General features: G+C 42.5%; 1 protein-coding gene across 2 annotated transcripts in view; it reads right to left on the bottom strand.

Moving 5' to 3' along the window:
* mtmr3 (myotubularin related protein 3) overlaps positions 1-19,341 on the bottom strand; it is a 38,355-nt gene that overhangs the window by 8,725 nt on the left and 10,289 nt on the right. For both annotated transcript variants that reach the window (XM_022201706.2, XM_022201707.2), the window contains exons 6-19: positions 16,749-16,831; positions 16,077-16,243; positions 15,889-15,985; positions 15,488-15,601; positions 13,825-14,015; positions 13,312-13,443; positions 13,031-13,142; positions 11,440-11,635; positions 11,086-11,271; positions 10,669-10,839; positions 9,871-10,016; positions 7,870-9,403; positions 7,323-7,433; positions 5,511-5,599 (exon numbers count right to left, since the gene is read on the bottom strand). In XM_022201706.2, coding sequence (XP_022057398.1) covers positions 5,511-5,599; positions 7,323-7,433; positions 7,870-9,403; positions 9,871-10,016; positions 10,669-10,839; positions 11,086-11,271; positions 11,440-11,635; positions 13,031-13,142; positions 13,312-13,443; positions 13,825-14,015; positions 15,488-15,601; positions 15,889-15,985; positions 16,077-16,243; positions 16,749-16,831 — 3,329 coding nt within the window. The remainder of the gene's footprint in view (positions 1-5,510; positions 5,600-7,322; positions 7,434-7,869; positions 9,404-9,870; positions 10,017-10,668; positions 10,840-11,085; positions 11,272-11,439; positions 11,636-13,030; positions 13,143-13,311; positions 13,444-13,824; positions 14,016-15,487; positions 15,602-15,888; positions 15,986-16,076; positions 16,244-16,748; positions 16,832-19,341) is intronic.

The following is a 19,341-nucleotide window of genomic DNA, read 5'->3' as shown; positions in this document are numbered from 1 at the left end:
TCTCGTAAGTTGTAGGAACAACAAATAACTGGACTTGTAGTTGATCGATTTGAATCAGAAATGGCTCATATGAATGACAAAGCCCTCTAGATTATATTATTATGCCAAAAAAAATTTTGTATCATTCATTGAGTTTTATCATTTAATTAGGACAGAAAGGTCAGATTTTGCTTGGACAAAAGTCTTGTGTAGGCATACAGCCGAAGCCTTTGGAATGCCATGGGGGATGACAAACTCAGATAAGCACTCTCTCCTCTCCAGCACTGACCAACCAACCCCCATTTCTAGAGGAAAATTGGGACATATGGTTCTTTGTGTTTTCATTTGCAGGAAAAGACATAGGGACCTTCTGCAGAAGGATGGAGTCCCCTGCTGAACATTAAACACCTTGGAAGAACCTTTCTGATAAACAATAACTATCACTTTATGCTGTAAATGCTTTGTTGGATCAACCTTATACTTGCTCTAACCAAACCTTCCCCCACCCTCCGAGGAGATCTCCCCGCCTGTCTCCGGAGCTATAAACTTTTACGACCTGCTGGAGCACAGAGAGAGAGAGAGACACTTTCTTTAAGGAACAAGAACATCTTCAAAATTCATATTTCTGAGATTTATTTATGCTCTTTCAGGGTTACCAAAGTTACTGAAAGTACTTCATCTCTAACATATCCAAAAATCACACGTCTATGTCTTATAGAAGTGGATTTATTGATTTGTGATCTTTAATCTAATCACTTCTTTTATTCCTCCTATCCAGGTTGAAACTGGTGAAAATTGTGTTATCTATTACCATATGCATGACATGTTATCATATTTTCACTGTGACATATATTTTTAATATCCAAAACATAAACATATAGTTATGAATTAAACAATTCACATAATATCCAATATGTGTTCCACCTTTGATAACTGGATTATGGTGAGAGATAGATCGTTTACTCATTTTAATATCACAAATTTTTAATCCGTTTTGGACCGTCTCTCCTCTCTGTCTCCTCTCTGCGAAACAAAGAGAGTCATGTTACTAGGCAGAATTCGCACCGAAAAGTTCTGTTCTCCGCCTATAGCCCCTGGCCTGAGATAAAGACCCACACAGCCCCCACCTCTGGGCTCTTCTTCCTCTGTCTCTGGGATGCTTCACAGCCAAAGCATCTCCCACTTTTCCTTATCTAAGACGCGTTTTTTTCTATCTTCTGAATTTCTGTTTTTTTTAAGTTTGTTAACTATTTATCCTTAATTTTTGTAACATTAAAGTAGACATCTTTGCTCACTTTCAAGCCAAGTTTTTATCCGTGATTTTTGACAGAGAACCAATTAAGAACCAGCATTTATTCTTCTCAATTTAGTGGCTTTCCATCAAGCTTCCTTTTCTTTTACTTGGCTAAAGCCTGAGAGGCATCATTTTTAATCAAGTGACTTTCCCCTCAAACGGACCCCAGTTCCCTCAGCTGACAGAACCCCGGAGATCTGCTGGTCCAGAGATCCGTGCACTGAACCGAGAGCTCACACAGCAGGACATCAATGCGTTGCCATAACGACGATACGACACTCCGGAACCAGCAAAGTCCAGAGGCGTTGTAAAGACGTCACCGGCCCAAGTCCCAGCCAGAATGAGATTCTGACAGATGGTTCTGCTACCGTAAGACCAGCTGAGCTTCCTCCAGTTTTCTGGGTTGATTACTAATAACTTGATTACTTGATTCCGCCGCTCCATTTATTCTTTTACAAATCATTTTTTTTAGTCCAAATTACCATCTATTTAGTCAGGTTAGCTATCTGGCTTCTCCTTCACCATAATCCTGTCTTAATATGCTAATCTGAACTCACACACACACACACACACACACATCACATTCCACTGAATAGAGACTTCACTTGTAATTATTTCAACAGAATAGTAAATAAATGTTTTCAATTTTAGACCAATTCACAGTCTTGCGCGTTTCATTGTGAGAACTGTGGGTCAATTTAACCAAGAATTCTAGCCTTTAAGATATAAGACTGATCAAATTTATTTTCAATAGGAATTTCTTTGAAATTCTGCCTAAATTAATTAATTTCCTTGCATAAGCAAGGTGGTGCCCTATATAACGAGTGCAAATAATAAAATTATCTTACGTAGTACCCTTGTCGCATCCAAAAATAATGTTGAAATTATACATATACTTTATTCTGAATACAAAAATATGCTATAAAAACATCAGAACATTAAGTCATGGCATCTTGCAAAAAAGAATTAATATTGTGTATGACTTCCAGAGCTTGGAGGACTGCATCCATACATCTCATCAATGACTCAAATAACTTATCGATAAAGTCATCTTAAATGGCAAAGAAAACAGTCTTGCAGGGCTCCCAGAGTGCATCAAGATTCTTCAGTTTCATCTTCCAAGCCCTCTCCTTCATTTTACCCCAGACATGCTCAATAATGTTCATGTCTGGTGACTGAGCTGGCCAATCCTGGAGCTCCTGGACCTTCTTTGCTTTCAAGAACTTTGATGTGGAGGCTGAAGTATGAGGAGGAACGCCATTCTGCTGCAGAATTTGCCCTCTTTTATAGATTGGGATGTAAAATGGGCAGCAAGAATTTCTTGATACTTCAGGCTGTTGATGTTTCCATCCACTCTGCAGAGCTCTTGTACACCCCATACCGGATGTAACCCCAAACCATGATTTTTCTTTCACCAAACTTGACTGTTTTCTTGGTGAATCTTGGGTCAGTGCGGCTTCTGCGGGATTTGCGTTGATTGGGATGCAGTTCAATGGATGATTCATCAGAAAAATCAACCTTCTGCCACTTTTCATTGTCCATCCTTCCTGCAAGCTGTGGACCTTGACAAATGCAACACAATTTTTTGTTGTCTTCTGTTTAATGCTAGTTTCTATGCACTAATTTGACTATGGAGAACACCGCGTGAGAGAATTTGACAAACTGTTCTTGTAGATACAGGGATTTCTGGCGACCAGTTCACGTGTAACTCTGTTGCAGTCGAAAAAGGGCTGGCCCTGGACTGTCGAAGCAACAAATGCTCTTCTCTAACAGGTGTCTGCCTGACCTGGGCTTGTCATAAACGTCACCAGTTTCTTCAGATCTTTTTCTTATCCTCTCTACTTGACATTTGGATACATTAAAGCTGTCTGCCACCTCAGCAGCAGACTTGGTGTTCAGGGTCTTGGTGATCAGCACTTTGGGCTGTGGTTGGATCTTTGGCATGCTGTCGGGGTCAGGTTGGGCTTCATATGAAGGTCTTGTGTCTTGGGTTTTTTATACACACCTGGGAATGTGTCAGTTACAGTATTTGTCACAGGTGAACTTCTAATCTGTGATTGGTTGAATCATTTAAAGACATGACAAGATTTTTGTCCTTGCAAAAACAGATGTCATGGGCTTTACCAAGACGTGAACATCAGGACACTTTATGACGGGTTCAATTTGCACCCAGTTATTAATGTGAAAGCCCTTGACATTAAAATGAACCATTTTTGGTGAGAACTGATTGATCAGAAATAAAGTTATATGCCATTTAAGGTTAATATATCCTTATGCGACAAGACTTTTGTCAGGGACTGTAGTGTGCAAGTTACGTTTATTTGTAATGCATATTCAAACCCTGCTTAAGCTGATGAAAGTGAAAAAAAAAGTATCGCTCACAGTCACACACGCCCTATCTCTGTCATTAATCAGTTAATAAGCAAACCCTAGCATCAGACAAGCTACCAGAGAGACTGATATTACATTTCCTCACTTTAAAACGGAACAAATGTAGGACAATGCAGTGACTTAAGGTGTGTGTCCACTAGATGCGACACATCGCATGTGGCATGATGGTCCGGTTGCAGTGCGTTTCCACCTGCAGCTCATTTGCATAAAGTAGACTCGACTTCTACTGTCCTTAAACATCTAAACTAGCAGTCGGTGAACTAAATCTAGGACAGGTTCAGCTGCTGCACAGATTATTTCTCGCCTCAAATGCTTTAGAAATACTTTTCCCTGAAGTGTTTTCGAAAAAATAGAGAAAGTTTGCCTCTGCGCCGCTGTGTTTATCAGACTCATCTACCGGACCGTCAAGCTGAAAGCGCGGTCACGTGACCACGTAGTGGCCCGCTCGTGACCATCCGTCATCAGTGCGGTTTTCAGATGCGTGCATTCGCATGTAGTGGACACGCAGCATGTCTTTGTTTTGTGAAGCGTGAAATGCTCCCACACATTTTTCTCTGTGCTGGCCATGTTTCATTTGTTGAATTTCCTCTTCCTTTGAAAATACCTCCTCTGCTCTACATCCACCTTGCTCTGTTCAACTTGCTCTGCAGGTGAAGTAGACGGCTCCATGACATGGCGAGTGACGCATGAATCGTGCGACTAATGAAATTCGTTGCCAACACTTTTAATAATCAATTATTATCGATTTTATCGATTCGTTGTTATAGCCCTATAACATAGTAACTCATACATTTTTGATTTTGAAAACAGAGAATACAGTTAGAATGCAAAGTGTCACCAACTCTTATCAGCAGCTCACAGGGTCATCCAGTCAGGTATAATCTATTCACATAGTTTAATAAAATGTTTCATAACTAACTTAGATTGAAGCTTTATATAAAATATTGAAAAGAGCTGGTGAATTTGTTCAAACTTGCTGAATTAATTTTACTATAGCAAATTATAAAAATCTGTCCTAACTGCAAACCCGATTAAAACTATTGCATAAAACTTTAAAGAGAGTCATGTGACTTTAATTCAAATCTAAGAGAACAAACAACAAATAACTACAAAACGCAACACAAAGGTCAAATTCCACTGAGAACAAACAATTTCCTGTCAACTGTGAATATCCACATATTGTCTGCATCCAAGGGCTCTTGGTTAGATTAGTTTGGACCATGTTTTTTTTTTTTTAAAGTTTTTCTCTTGCATGTCCCTCTACCTCATACAAGTGCAGTACTGAGCGAGAACAGGAAGGCAGAGTTCACACTTATGACTAAAATGCCTCTAATGTAACCTAATACTGGACATTGGTGAGCACTGCTATGACACACCAAAGAATAGTCAGAATACATTGGGATCAGATCATATTCAACATATTTTCTTGTCAGAGATACTCCTTTTCAAATATGTGACATACTGCAGGCTGGACAATACATTGAAATCAATTTTAGAGCAAACTATTTATAATAACTGGGAATGAGACTATCTCAGGTGGAAGCCAGGGAAAGCTTTAAAAAATGAAAGCCTTAGGAAACTCAGTTGATGAGCAGAGTATTGTATGCATAGAGAACGTAAATACCATCATCAGTGGTCCCCATGAGATGAATCTGAGAATCATCCTAATGATAAGTGTGACCCGAAAGCCCCCTCAGCTCACTCTAAGCACAAGAATACAAGAAGTTCATTCAGAACCGAAGTGGAGCATGTTTTAACAGATAAAACACGTCAACAAGACAGACAGGAGTGTTTGATAGTGAGTGACAGTTTGAGATTCTGCAGCTTGACAAAGCTTAGTACATGCCTGCAGTGATGCTTCCTGGTGGCGAGCCAGAACCTGCTCTCACAGCCGTAACACTGGGCTGCCAAATGATCGGGGTACCAGCGGGTGACCTGCAACATACAGACCAGTCAGTTTACAGCTCTCATCCACAGACCGACAAACATCATCTGCCATTTCTGTAATGGCAGAAATACAAATTAATAACAAGTACCATGCCTGCTTTGAAAACTTTGTTCCCTCCATCCATGGAAAATACACTGCTCAAAAAAATTAAAGGCACACTTTTTAATCTAAGTATTGTATCAAATCAGTGAAACATGTGGGATACTGATCTGGTCAAGTTAGTAACTGAGGGGATTTTTAGTCAGTTTCAGCTGCTTTGGTGTTCATAAAATTAACAACAGATGCACTAGAGGGGTAACAATGAGACAATCCCCAAAACAGGAATGAGTTTACAGGTGAAGGCCACTGACATTTTTTCCTTCCTAATCTTTTCTGACTGTTTTTCACTAGTTTTGCATTTGGCTAGGGTAAGTGTCACTTCTGGTAGCATGAGGCGATACCTGGACCCTACAGAGGTTCCACAGACAGTCCAACTCCTCCAGGATTGCACATCAATGCGTGCCATTGCCAGAAGGTTTGCTGTGTCTCCCAGCACATTCTCAACAGCATGGAGGAGATTCCAGGAGACAGGCAGTTAGTCTAAGAGAGCTGGACAGGACTGTAGAAGGTCCTCAACCCATCAGCAGGACAGGTATCTGCTCCTTTGTGCAAGGAGGAACAGGATGAGCACTGCAATAGTTCTACAAAATGACCTCCAGCAGACCACTGGTGTGAATGTCTCTGATCAAACAATCAGAAAGAGATGTAATGAGAGTGGTCTGAGGGCCCAGCGTCCTCTAGTGCCCGCTGTGCTCACTGACTGGCACCGTGGAGCTCGGCTGGCATTTGCCATAGAACACAGGAATTGGCAGGTCCACCACTGGTGCCCTGTGCTTCTCACAGATGAGAGCAGGTTCACCCTGAGCACATGACAGGCACGAAAGGGTCTGGAGAAGCCGTGGAGAACGTTATGCTGCCTGTAACATCGTTCAGCATGATCGGTTTGGTGGTGGGTCAGTGATGGTGTGAGGAGGCATATCCATGGAGGGACGCACAGACCTCTACAGGGTGGACAATGGCATTCTGACTGCCATTAGGTATCAGGATGAAATCCTTTGACCCACTGTCAGACCCTACATTGGTGCAGTGGTCCTGGATTCCTTCTGGTGCATGACAATGCCCGGCCTTATGTGGTTAGAGAACTCATGCAGCTCCTGGAGGATGAAGGAACTGATACCATTAGCTGGCCCCCATGTTCACCTGACCTGAATCCAATAGAACACATTTGGAAAATTATGTTTTGTTCCATCCGACACCATCAGGTTACTCCTAAGACTGTCCAGGAGCTAAGCGATGCCCTGGTCCAGTTCTGGGAGGAGATACCCCAGGACACCATCTGTCGTCTCATTCAGAGCTTGTCCCGTATGGAGGCCATACAAACTACTGAAAACCATTTTGAGTTGCTGCCAAGGAATTTCAGCAAGATGGACCGGCCTGCCACATCAGTTTTTCACTTTGATTTTGAGGTGTCTTGAATTTAGCCCTCCTGGGGGGTTGATAATTTTCATTCCCATCAAACAATGTGGCACTTTTCATTCCTAACACATTATCCAGTCCATATCAATGTAAATATCCAGTTTGTTTTTTCCCCGTATTGAAATATGATGTATTTTCAAAGTGTTCCTTTAATTTTTCTGAGCAGTGTATATTCAGGTCAGTGTTTCTACTCACCTCAGTGTCCTGCTTGTCCACCTGCTCCCAGCTGGCCTCAGAAAAGAGCTCTGTGCTGCACCGCGACAAACAGTTTGGGTCTTGGTTGAACTCAGAGTCTGTCATTGAGGTCTGCATGGAGGAAGACAAAGATGATCAAAATCAAGCTCATTGCAGTGTTTCCCCTCCCATATAACAGGCCACCGTCTCATTAAAATTCTGCCGACATTGCCGCCTCACTGGTCTGCGGCAAAAAAAAAAAAAAAAAGTGCAGTGCAAAACCCGCCGGACCGATGAGACCGTCTGCGAGGGGGTGCGCGGCTGCGGCGGAGACGGCCCGATAGTATATATAATTATTCTCCCCCCCACCCCCCACCCCAGTCAACAACTTTCAGCTGAAAGTGACCCCACCACCTCACAGCCATTTCAACCCAGGGGAAACACTGCATTGTAACCAGCAAATGTCGCTGAGGCCATCAGGCCAAGATGTTACTGTTACTAATAACATCTCAGTAGGAAGCAGATCAGAGGTTCAGTAAGCATGATGGTCAGACTTTTAGTATCTTACCACTTCGTCTCCTATGTCTCCATTGATTCTGTGAGAGCCGGCATGCTGTTGATTCTCCAGGCGGCTCCACAGTTCCTGCACCTGCTTCTTCAGAGTCTCCACCTCCATCTGGTGTCCGGCCTCAATCTGCCTCAGCCTTTGCTGGATGGCATCTGTGTGAAGGGTCAGTCCGTCGTCATCCAAATGGCTACGGGACGGCTGCTCCGGGCTGATGGCTACACGGCCATGCAGGGCGTGGCACCACCGGTGCTGAGAGCAGCTGCCCCGCGGGTGGAGAATCAGAGAGTTGCAGCTTGCTAGGGATACCTGTCGACTCAGAGGGGCCCGCTCCCCATTCCCTTTGGCCCAGTGAGGTCCTCCACAGGGATCCCCATCTGTGCTTTCACCATTACAAAGTCCATCCCTGCTAAGGTCAGCACTTGGACACTGAAAGGCACTGACAGGGGGTCGCTTGCAGGCCCCATTTAAAGTTCTGATAAAGCTGTGTTCACCTGTATCCAGCCCTTTCTCTTTTCTGGAGCACGGCACCTGGCTCCTGCTGTCACTGCAGGGCTGCCGGTTCAGACAAACAGGCGGCTGTGATGGAAGCTCCAGCCTGCTGCAGGCTTCTTCAGTTAAAGTCTCTGTGGAGCTCTCCATCAGGGAGGCCCTCTTATCCACCTGCTCCACCGGCTCAGACACACCATGGTCAGATTCAGAGTCCGGACAGTTCTCCTCATCCATGCCTGGCTCTTCAGGTGACCTGTCCACAAAGCCATTAGTTATAGTTCTATGGGCTGCAGACTGCTCTGGCTCACCTGAGCTGGACTCACTGGGTCCATGTGCAAGCTCCTCTTGTACAGAAGAGTTCTCTACATTCTGCTTCACTACATCTTCTGATGTCTGAGTCTCCTCAACTGCCTGTTGATCCAGTTCCTCTTCCTTCTGTGTGGGCAGAGTGGGTGAGTCACCATCGTCCTCATTTTCTATCACACCATTTTCTGGATTGTGACCATTCGTAAATATTTCTCTCTGGATCTCGGTCCTATTAGCCTCTGCCAACTGATGCTCCTCTTCAACTTTTGCTTCCATCTCCACCTCTGTGCCACCAGTAGAGACAACATGAGAGAAAGTAGCAGTTCCCTCTCTCTGAACATCGGCTCCTGCCTCTTCCTTCGTGGCTTCCTGAAGAATGTTCTCCATTTGACCCTCGGCCACACCCACCGCCACAGAGAGCTCCGCCTCTTCTGCTTCCTCTCCTGCAGGGTTCATAGAAGCTTCCTGTGTGACTCCAGCCTGTGAACCCTGGGACTGCGGGCTGTCATCCAGTTCAGAGTCCGGTTCATCTGGATAAGGCCCGACTCCATTAGGCCGCGCCTCCTGATCCTGGTTCCCCCCTCCCTCAGGACCCACTGCCATGTTGAGCTCCAGTGAGCGTCGGTGGTCCTGCCACTTCTCATTGAGGCTCGGGTCACTGGAGCGGCGGTTGGGAGCCAGCGAGCTTCCCAGCTCACATGCACTGGGCAAGTTGTCGAAAGAGCGAGTCTTCGTACGTCTGCAGAGGAAACGAGAGAACAATTACGCACAGAAACAGCGTTTCATCACTCAACAATGACTCAGCATGTTTGTCACCCTGTGATTGACTTTGAAGCTGTACACATAATTATAAAATGTTTAGTTCACAAATCAATCCTGTCAGCTTCATCAAAACAAGAAAAACACAGCACAAACATAATGAAAGAGAAGCATTCAGAGTTTGTCTCTTTAACTCAGAGCTAGACATCATAAACTATGTCTACATTAACTTCCTGTTGCTCCCTCATGATGTTATGACTGTGATGAGACTCAAGATAAGCAGAGCATAAAAACGACAATCTGTGAGTGTGAAGGCATGAGCAGAGCAAAGTGTCAAAGCTGTGGAGTTGAAAGGCCGAACCCCTCTGGCTGTGGGAGTCTTGACCTGTGTTTATCTTACATGAGGGAGGAAGAGAGGGGGGTCGAGTGCCAGCGCGCCAGGCTCACCTGCCCAGGGGCGCATCTTCCGGATTGGCGCCGGGCACAGGGTAGGGGGCACAGGAGTCATCGGAAGGAGTTGTAGGGGAGGAACTGGGCAGATAAACCGCTGTCCACAGCATCAGGTTCCGCACATGACACACTGGGTGCAGTACCTGCAACAAGAGCTGCAAGTTTAACCCTAGATGCGATCAAAGATGGGAAAATTGCAAACAGTATCAACAAAATTCCCTGGAAGCAAATCTGTAAAGTGTAAATTTAAAAAATAAAATAAAACTAGAACAAATCGCTAAAGGGTACTTTGAGTAAGATATGACAATACCCAGTTTTTCTCTTAAGCTAAGAGAATATTTATGTTAGAAAAAAATGCAAACACAAACCAACAGTAACCACAAAAATGCAGTTCACAGAAGGGTGTGAAAAGGACCTTCAAATCAAGTTGTAGATTTTAACAATTAGCAATAAATCTAAAGAAACCTTGTGAAATATTCTTTTCTTTGGCTTGTCCTCCCTATAATGCAACTGAGGACATGCTGTCTGGAATATGAAGTAATTCAGGCCTAAGGAAGCTAGAATCCATGATTTTAGGTTGGAAAAAAATGTTTAGTTAACTTCTTTCAATGCTTAGTCTTGCTTGATTTTATTCAACTTTGTTAAAACAAAACCAAAACCAAAACAAATTTAACTCATGCTTTAGAAACTGTTTTGTTCGGCTAACTGCTTTGAAGTTCAGGCATTTAAAATCTGAACAACTACAACTAGCAGTGCTCCGCTTCCTAAATGACTAAAGAGGCATGATAGACATACGGTCTCGGAGTGGGAGGAGTACAACATGTTCCTCAGTGTGCGGTTGGCTGGTCTGAGCAGTGACCAGACTGAGCAGGTCCTCTCCTGAACATGGCGATCCTCTCTCTCCTTACCACTGTTACATAGGAAGGTGCCAAACAGACAGGAGTAGGTGTGCTGCACCAGTTTTACCTGTGAAAACACACACACACACACTCTAACATGTACAGGCTTGTATACAAGTTTCAGGTATAAGAGCAGAGACAAAAAGAAGTTTCCTTATTTGACTTCTCAACACACCAATAAGGTTTCAAAACTGAAAACTGAATGTGAATACACTTAAATGAGAGGTGTGTCCTTCACACTTTCGTACATGAAAACCTTCTGAAGGGCCTACTTTAAGGATGTGTGCAAAATCACGCTTCAACCTGTACGTACCAGGAAGGCCTCATTAAACTCAAAAGAGCATGGGAATTGCCTCTGCAGCTGGTGAACACAGTCCAGCCACTGCAGGAAGACAGGACAACGCTCATTTAGATCTTCTGAGTTTTCCCCGTGGCCACAGCGGTCAGCAAACTTATGGCCGAAGTCAAGCCATTCTGTTTCCACCAAAACTTGGAAGCCCTGCAAAAAGACATTTTAACCCTTTAGAGTTTTTTTCAATAAAACATTCAGCTTTGGTATCATTTTTTTAAAGATCCCAGATTCAATCAAATCCTTATATTATCGCTGCACTGGAATGTTTTCAGGCAAAAATTTTCACAAAACCCCCCCAAAAAATCTGTTCTGTACCTCAATAGTGCGATAGTAAGGGTCCAGCAGCAGCTTGGATAAAGCAACAATCTGAGGTGTGCGGTCCCAGCCGTCAGAGCAGTGCACTAGAACGGGCCTGTGGTCCCGGTCCACAGCGTTGACCACCAACAGAGCCGCCTTCAGCAACAAGGACAGATGCTGAAGCCACTTGGTGCTCTCCAGTGCAGAAAGCCAGCTGCAAACAGCAGTAGCAATAGAACAAAAACATCAGAGGACTTTATACATGTCAAACACAAAGTGATGATACACATTGTATGAGGACCAGCATGGAGCACCCACATATCATAGCGCTGATCAAAGGATTAGCAACTTAAGGGAACACAAAGGGTAAAAATCCTGTGAAGTTACTCAGTTATCAATAAGCTGATCATGCAACCCTTTTTATACATCTGCATTGATTTCAAACTGTACACTGTGTTTAAAAAATAGTGGCTACAACAAAACACTTCAAGTAAGCATGCTCTGCTAAACCAAGTGCACATCACCTATGCAAAATCGAACAATAAAGACGTAAAGTTAACAGCTAACAGATAAAATGCTACAGAGATGCTGTCCATCAACTCCTGAGATCAAAACAGAGCTAAAAAGAACAGATATTTGACATTTTTGTCAGCTGCACTACCCCAAGCGAATGACAGTGTACCTATCAGCTGGATATTAAAGCTGGCAACTGATTGCCAATACAGTTACAATATCTGCACAAGCTGGAGATATGGGGGCAGTTGTGTTGTTTGGGTGTTTTTCTGCCTCATAGTGGCTAAAATGAATAATGCAGCTTTAAATTCCGTGTGTTTCTGTAAAGTTCTGCAATTTACTGTGTGGTTAATGGTTGCGTAATACTTTAAAACATTTTATGACCAGTGGGATAGATGCATACACTCAGACCTACATCAGTTATGAGTAAATATTTTACTTATCTTATCTGGGTTGTTATTCTAAGTACTGTGTGATTTTTATTGTCTATAAATCTGGAGCGTCTGTAACCAAGACAGACAAGTCTTTGATAGAATTTTGACTTTCGAATGTTAACATTTACAAGTCTGTCAGCAGCCATGCTTTGTACTCTCATAAAAACTAGGTCAAGATCCTTAATAATTATAAATTGGTATAATGTGCTGTTTTTAGAAAAAACACAACAAAGTCTGTGCTGAAGCCCCAAGTAATAGTCAAATAAAGAAGTCCAAAAATATAAATGTGTACACACTGTATGACCCAAATAAACATGTTGGGCTGGGATCCAGAGTGAGGAGGATTTTTTGAAGTCTGTTTTTGTGTCTTGATTAACCACTAACCACACTCAACAATGTACTCTTAAGCCAGCACAATTCAATTACAAATCATTGTAGCGTCGGGTTTGGGATTGCAGATGGAAAGAGATCCTCTGCTTGGGGTTGGGCCAGGCTTTCTAAATCAGGCACAGATGTATGGCCAAGGCCAAAACACAGCTGTGATTACTAGTTATCTCCAGTTACTACGGAAAAGCTTGGGAGCTTTGAGTTGAATAGTTTTAGCCTGCAGGGTTGTAGAGTTATGACTGGAGAGGCACTGCTGGAGGCATACAAAAACATACTTGGCTGGATCAGGCATTTGAGTGCAGAGGAAACGCAGAGACTGGAAACTCTTGCGGATGGAGTGGATGTTCGCCATTCCCATGAACACAACCTCACAGTTGGGGTAGTACTCTGGGACAGGAGGAAAACAATTGTGAAAAAAATGACAAAACAAAAACTGGTGGTGGTTTTTAAATTTAGCACTGAGAACAATCGCATTTGCAGTGTACTGAGCTCCTGAATCCACACACACATTGACCTAATTCTGCTTCTAACCAGGAACTGAGTGGACAAGTGCTACCTGGGCATTCACAACCTCCTCCCTTGGCCCTGTTAGCCACAGCAGCAGCGTAGGACCTGGCATCCAGAATCAGTAACTTGTGGGGCTGGATAGCCAATGTCTCCACCTCTGAGCTGTTGGTCATGGAGGATTCTGACAGAGACACAAAAAAAACAGAACTGCAACTCAGGATATATGGAGGTTTTGTTGAGATCATTATTTTGATCAAAAATCACAAATAAATACGATAAATAATGTAAGTAAGATGCAGTCTGGCACATCATACCAGCAACATACCATCAACATTTAACAAAAGAGGTTACTATGTCTGTGTATCTGTGTAAGCCTGCTGTTTCAAACAAGTCCTAACAGGTCAAATTGCAAAACACTGTCTGCTGCAAATTCATGCAGATAGTCAAACCTCAGAGTGGAAATGTCTGTAAATGGTGGTAGGTGTGCATTCAGCTGGAAGTGTGTGTTTGTGTGAGGGTGTATACACTAAGTAACTGAGTGAAGCAGCCTGTCATCTCTTACCAAAATCAGTATCAGGAAGGTCAGAGCCATTGGTGTAGTTGCCGTTGGAGAAGTGTTTGCGGGAGCTGCTATCCACAGCGCAGGCCTTGGCAATGGACTGGACCAGGTGTTCATCATCAGCATTTCTCCACCCCCACCAGCTGACCTCTGGCTGGCCACAGCGGGCGATAACAGCCCCTGTGCTCAGGTGCCTATGTGAGAAGCAACCAGGGAAAAGTTAGCCAGAGCGCAACTATATCAACCCATCGTGTTATGAAGAGTCAATTCTGTTTATTTTAATTGGGCTCTTATCTTATTATTGGAAGAAAATGGCATTCACTGCTATCTACAGTACACAGCCTACAGTACGGCAGAGATAAAGCCAGTGTTCTAGATAAGAGGCAACACTCAATGGTTATTCATTTCTCTCGCCCATTATAATGTTATTAATCATCAATTACTCAGCATGAGCAACATCAAAAAATTGTGAAACTGGTCACTGCAATTTGTTGAGGTCACAATTCACAACTGCTTCATTAGTATTTATTAGTATTGGTCCTTTTATAGTATTTAGCTTACTATCACATTAAGCAGGCCAGCACATATTAAAGGGAAAAACAAAGTTCCCCTTTAAGAAGCTGACACAAATGAATTTTACTTTGCGCTTAGAGAAGACATAACATACATATAGATGAAAGATTTTTTTTTTAAATATCTGAACCCTGGACCCCACAGTGAGTGGATCTGGTGACTCTTATGTTGTGGGGAGCTCTGTGCTAGTTTGGGTCCACTTGCTCACTGAGAGGGAAGAATTACTGCAAATCAGTATAAATTTGCTCTGAATGCTCACCTTTATCCTGTGATAAAATATTTCTATCCTGATGGGAGATCTTTCTGTGATCCACAGGGCATGAGGGCTCACTGAATGGCTTTATGAGTATGAACGTGATGTGAATTACATGCTATGACTTCCCCAGTAAACAGATTTCAACAAATAGGGAAAGGGAATATCTTTGGGAAGAATGTTGATCATCCCTCCAGCAAAGAGATTCAATGCCAAGCTACATTGTGCTGATTAGGTGACATGTGCTGATCCAACATCTTGTTTAGAATATATAATGGCTCTTCCGCTAATTTGTCACCCGTCTGTACATCAAAACTGCTGGACACAAATCCAATATTTAACCAGTCATTTAGTGTCTCAAAAAATCCAATGAATATTTAATAATGAAATGTGGTTCTGTAGAACTTCTCACCACTTATCTGATCTCTAAAGCTTCAAAATCATACCTTGTTTCATTTTCATAAGCCAAAAAGATTGGAAACCAGCAGCTTAAGCAATTTTATAGCCATCGGAAAAAACATTGTTGTATTATTTATTACAGGTGCTGTGATGCTTCAAACTACCATACAAAGTTGGCATTTTCGGTTAGAGCAGTTTTCCAAAATGAAAGGTCAAAGCAACACAAGAACCACAACTGATTGAAGCTATGACACACTGACGTGAGTTAAGTCTTAATATGAGTTAAGTTAGTGCTATCGGTGACAGCAACATTCTGAATCGAGGCAAAAAAAAAAAAAAGAAGGCAGGACTGCACTGAGTTAATTTCCTTTATATATCTTGCATTGCTGAATGGCAATGAACAAGTTAACTGTCTGGTTTGGAAAAAAAACAAACACCAACCTATAAACCACAGCAGGAAACCTTTTCCAGGAGCGGAAGGCAGCCACATTTTCCAGCTCCTTGTCAGTGATCCAGGCTGGCACTAGGAGTTGCTGAGGATAGCTGGGGCAAAGCCTGGCAGGGTAAAGGGGCAGAGAGAGCAAAGTTAAACAAGGAGAAAAAGCACCAAAGAGCCATGATGGCTCAACAAAAGTCTCTGTCTACAGACACCTAATCCTGGGCTTTCCCCTTATCTGCCCAGGGCGCAGCACCAATGGAGTACAATAACACAACCACCCAGTGTCTAACGCATAGACTGACTTGTGATGTTCGCCAATGAAAGCAAAGGATGGATTCATCTTCGAGCTGGAAGTGAAGGGAACCAACACAGCTGCAGTATCTTGAATGAAAGCTGCTTTTACCTGAACTTGCTGTTGATGTCAGATATCCTCCAGGCGTTTTGAGTGTCAAAGCCCATCCTCTCCACTTCGTTCTTGAACCATGAAGTCACATGCTCACCTACAGAGAAACCAGAGATGTCCGATAAGACCAGAGCAGAGGAGGGATTCTGCTGGGGTTACATGAGGACATGTAGGAGACAGTAGGGTACCTGGTCTGCACAGCTCGCCATGTTGCTCCTTCTCACCAGCATACACCTCCATGCACCAGGCGTGGAAGGCAAAAGAGAAGAGGTCTTCCAAGCGAGAGGGAGGGCGCACTGCCACATTCAGGCGCTTCAACCATTCCTGACACTGCTCAAAGGTGGAGAACTGACACCTGGGATCAAAAGCAATGTCCAAAATTAAAGTCAGCATGTATTAAAAAGAAATTAACAAAAGAACAGAAACAAGTAAAAGTTTACTCAAAGTGTTATTCTATCACAAGTTTGCGTATTTGAGTGGCATTGATATAACCTGGGCTAAGCACAACCCAAGACAATTACCGTATGATTGGTCTAAGATCTAAGAAACAAGCTAGAACATTTTCCCCCTATAGCAGAATGATGTTGAGGTGCAGACAGACCATTCTCCAGAACTGGCACAGGGCTGAGGACAAAGGCCTGGCTATTCAAGGTTAGAGAAACCTTAAACCTGGTGTCTAGACTCCAATGGGAAAATATCACATTAACTGTGTTGCTTTTTGACTTGCTCATTGTTTTCTGTGACACCGAAAGATTTGCAGAGAACATCAAATGTTTTTCCCATTTACATGTAAAAACATGAGTTTAAATCAAGTCTCATACACCTTATACAACAAGGAGTAACTTTTTCACTGATCATACCTGACAACTTTACAGTCCTTACAGGTGACGTGAAGCTGGAACATATCCCGACACTCCACACTCTCAATGAGCTGAAGAGGGACCTGTGGAGTGAAAGCACGAAACCCACTTAAACTCTAATGACACATTTAAATTAGCATCTCAGATGTTCTCACACAGATAGAATGTAAAACATGCTCAACAAAATATGTGTTGTAAAATAAATCCACAATTTACCAACCAAACACATGCAGTCAGTAGTGTGGTAGACTTCAACTGACAAGCCTTTTAGTAAATTAGTAGTGGTTTACACAGTAATGCCATCATGCCAGGAATCAGCTGCATATGCTGCAACATCATGTTTAATTTAAGTATTTAATTGCATAAACCAAAACCATTATTCAGTGTGGTGCTAAAAAAAAAAAACAAGTCACAGATTACTAGTCCAGGTGCATTTCCATTCATTTTCACATCACATCTCCCCCTGCTCTGTAAATATACATAATCCTCTTAACTCTGCATATGGGAGTGCAAAAAGACTCAATACTAGATGCTGAAGAACTTGATCTGCATTTCCGTTTTGGCCCAGAGCTATAGTCTTATCTTTTATATAAGCAAATACCATCCAAAGTACAAAACTGTCATGTGCTTATGATTTAAGAGCATACTTTGAATACTGCAGGGAAATACCTGTGCTGCTTGTGACTAAGCTCTGTTAATTAGTTAAGAGCATTTTTTCAGCTGTGCAGTGGGCTTCTGTTAAAGGTGTGGCTAAAGCTGACGTTCACACACAGTCTGGAGCCATGCACAATCATCAGCCAGTCATCAGCAGTTCAAGCTCCCAACCCATGAGTACAACGACAGGGATATAACAGTATAGAGATTTTGTTGATGTATTAAGAGGTTGGCAGCTTCAATGCTGTGTGTGGACAGATTTTTTTTTCCTCACAAACATTTTTTTTAATGTGTTTACTCTACTTAAGCACCTCGTGTTTAACAGGATGAACAAGCATGATTTTACTCTTCGAGGCACCAGCTGGTTAACAGACAGGCACACACAAAATTATACAGTTAAGACAACTTTTCCACACCGTGCAGCTCTGCTAGGTACTTACTGACACCTCACAATAACAACTCTATCCAAAAGAAAACAGAGAGAGCAATAATGACAGTGATTCATGTCAATTTGTGACTGTATTCTGCCTTTGCACGGCTGCTATCTCCACACATTCCGGATGTTGGTGCATCGTGCTGCCACAACTTAATTCCTGCCCTCCAATCTACATCCCCAATCTGGCCACCATCAAAATTCCTGGGCTGCTTGTTAAGAGCCTCTCGCTCTGTCCTTGCACCTCCCACCCCTGATTTGTGAGATATGACATCCCTTCCATGTGATGCAGATGCCTCATCCAAATATGTATACAGGAGAAGAGTGGCTCTGTCTGACATGAGCATAGGGAAATGGTGGGAAAGCCAGGAACCAGAGTGTCGCTGAGCCCCAATTAACTCCTGCAACACATGACAAGCATCCAGTTGCAATCTTGCAATCTGAAACAAACACTCAGATGGATGCTCACACCAGAGCCACTATATAAGCACTATTCACATGAAAGACTGATGAATTAAGTAATGACAAAAATATTCCATATTATATACATGACTCAAGAGCATCTGGTAAGAATTTTGCTTATATGAACTGTCAATATTTGGGAAAAAAAAATCAGGATTCAATCAGGACCTAATCTTGTTTTTAAGCAATTTTTAGTTTAGCTGGTTGATGTTCTGGGCAAAAGACATAAACTAAAGCTAAATATTTAGCTATATTTTATATCGATAAGGCTGACAATGGTCTATATATTTTGGATTGTAAACAAATCCAGTTCAAAAAGAAAAATGAGCCATGGTTTAGGAAGTACAATTTTCACCCTGACAAATGCTTTACCTCTGTTTCATAAAGAATCTCGATGAATACTAACATTCCTGAAAAAGCATACCACATAGCCATTTGTATACACTGGACATGCACATTCTGGGGTAAAAATTAAGCAGGGGGTCGGCTGCTTAGTTGCAGAAAATACTATGTAGGAAGAACAACAATGTCAAATGGTGACATCAGATATTTCTTTATCTGTACAACAGCTGCCAGTTTTGACAACAAGGTCATCAGCACCTGTAGTCTATTTATTGTCTACTTTGCATCAACTAATAGTAGCAAGGGCTGTTTGTTTGTTCTTCTTTAGAAAACAACAAGACAATAGAAGCTTGACAAATCAGGGAATAAACACAAAGTTAACATGGATGCCTGAATCACTGCTTCCAGGGGTATCAGTTATTACCCTACAACACAACCTTGAAATTTCTAACTGAAACAGGGCCTACAGTATCTCCAAAACTATCCTTTCTGGAGTCTTCTCGAAGTTTCAAGCCCATTCATAACTAATGAAGATAAGAAAGAAAAACATGTCACAAATACCAAATATATTTTTGCTTTAAGAGCTAAATGGAGAATATATAAAGCATATATTTGAAAACACTTTCAGTGATGGTTCTGAAGCTCTAGTAGGTATCTTGAACTGCAGAGCAGTGTAGGATTGACTTCAACTGCACTACAATG

Source organism: Acanthochromis polyacanthus, chromosome 7 (assembly GCF_021347895.1).
Source record: "Acanthochromis polyacanthus isolate Apoly-LR-REF ecotype Palm Island chromosome 7, KAUST_Apoly_ChrSc, whole genome shotgun sequence".
Classification (NCBI taxonomy): Eukaryota; Metazoa; Chordata; class Actinopteri; family Pomacentridae; genus Acanthochromis; species Acanthochromis polyacanthus.
This window is presented reverse-complemented; position numbering and strand designations above follow the sequence as displayed.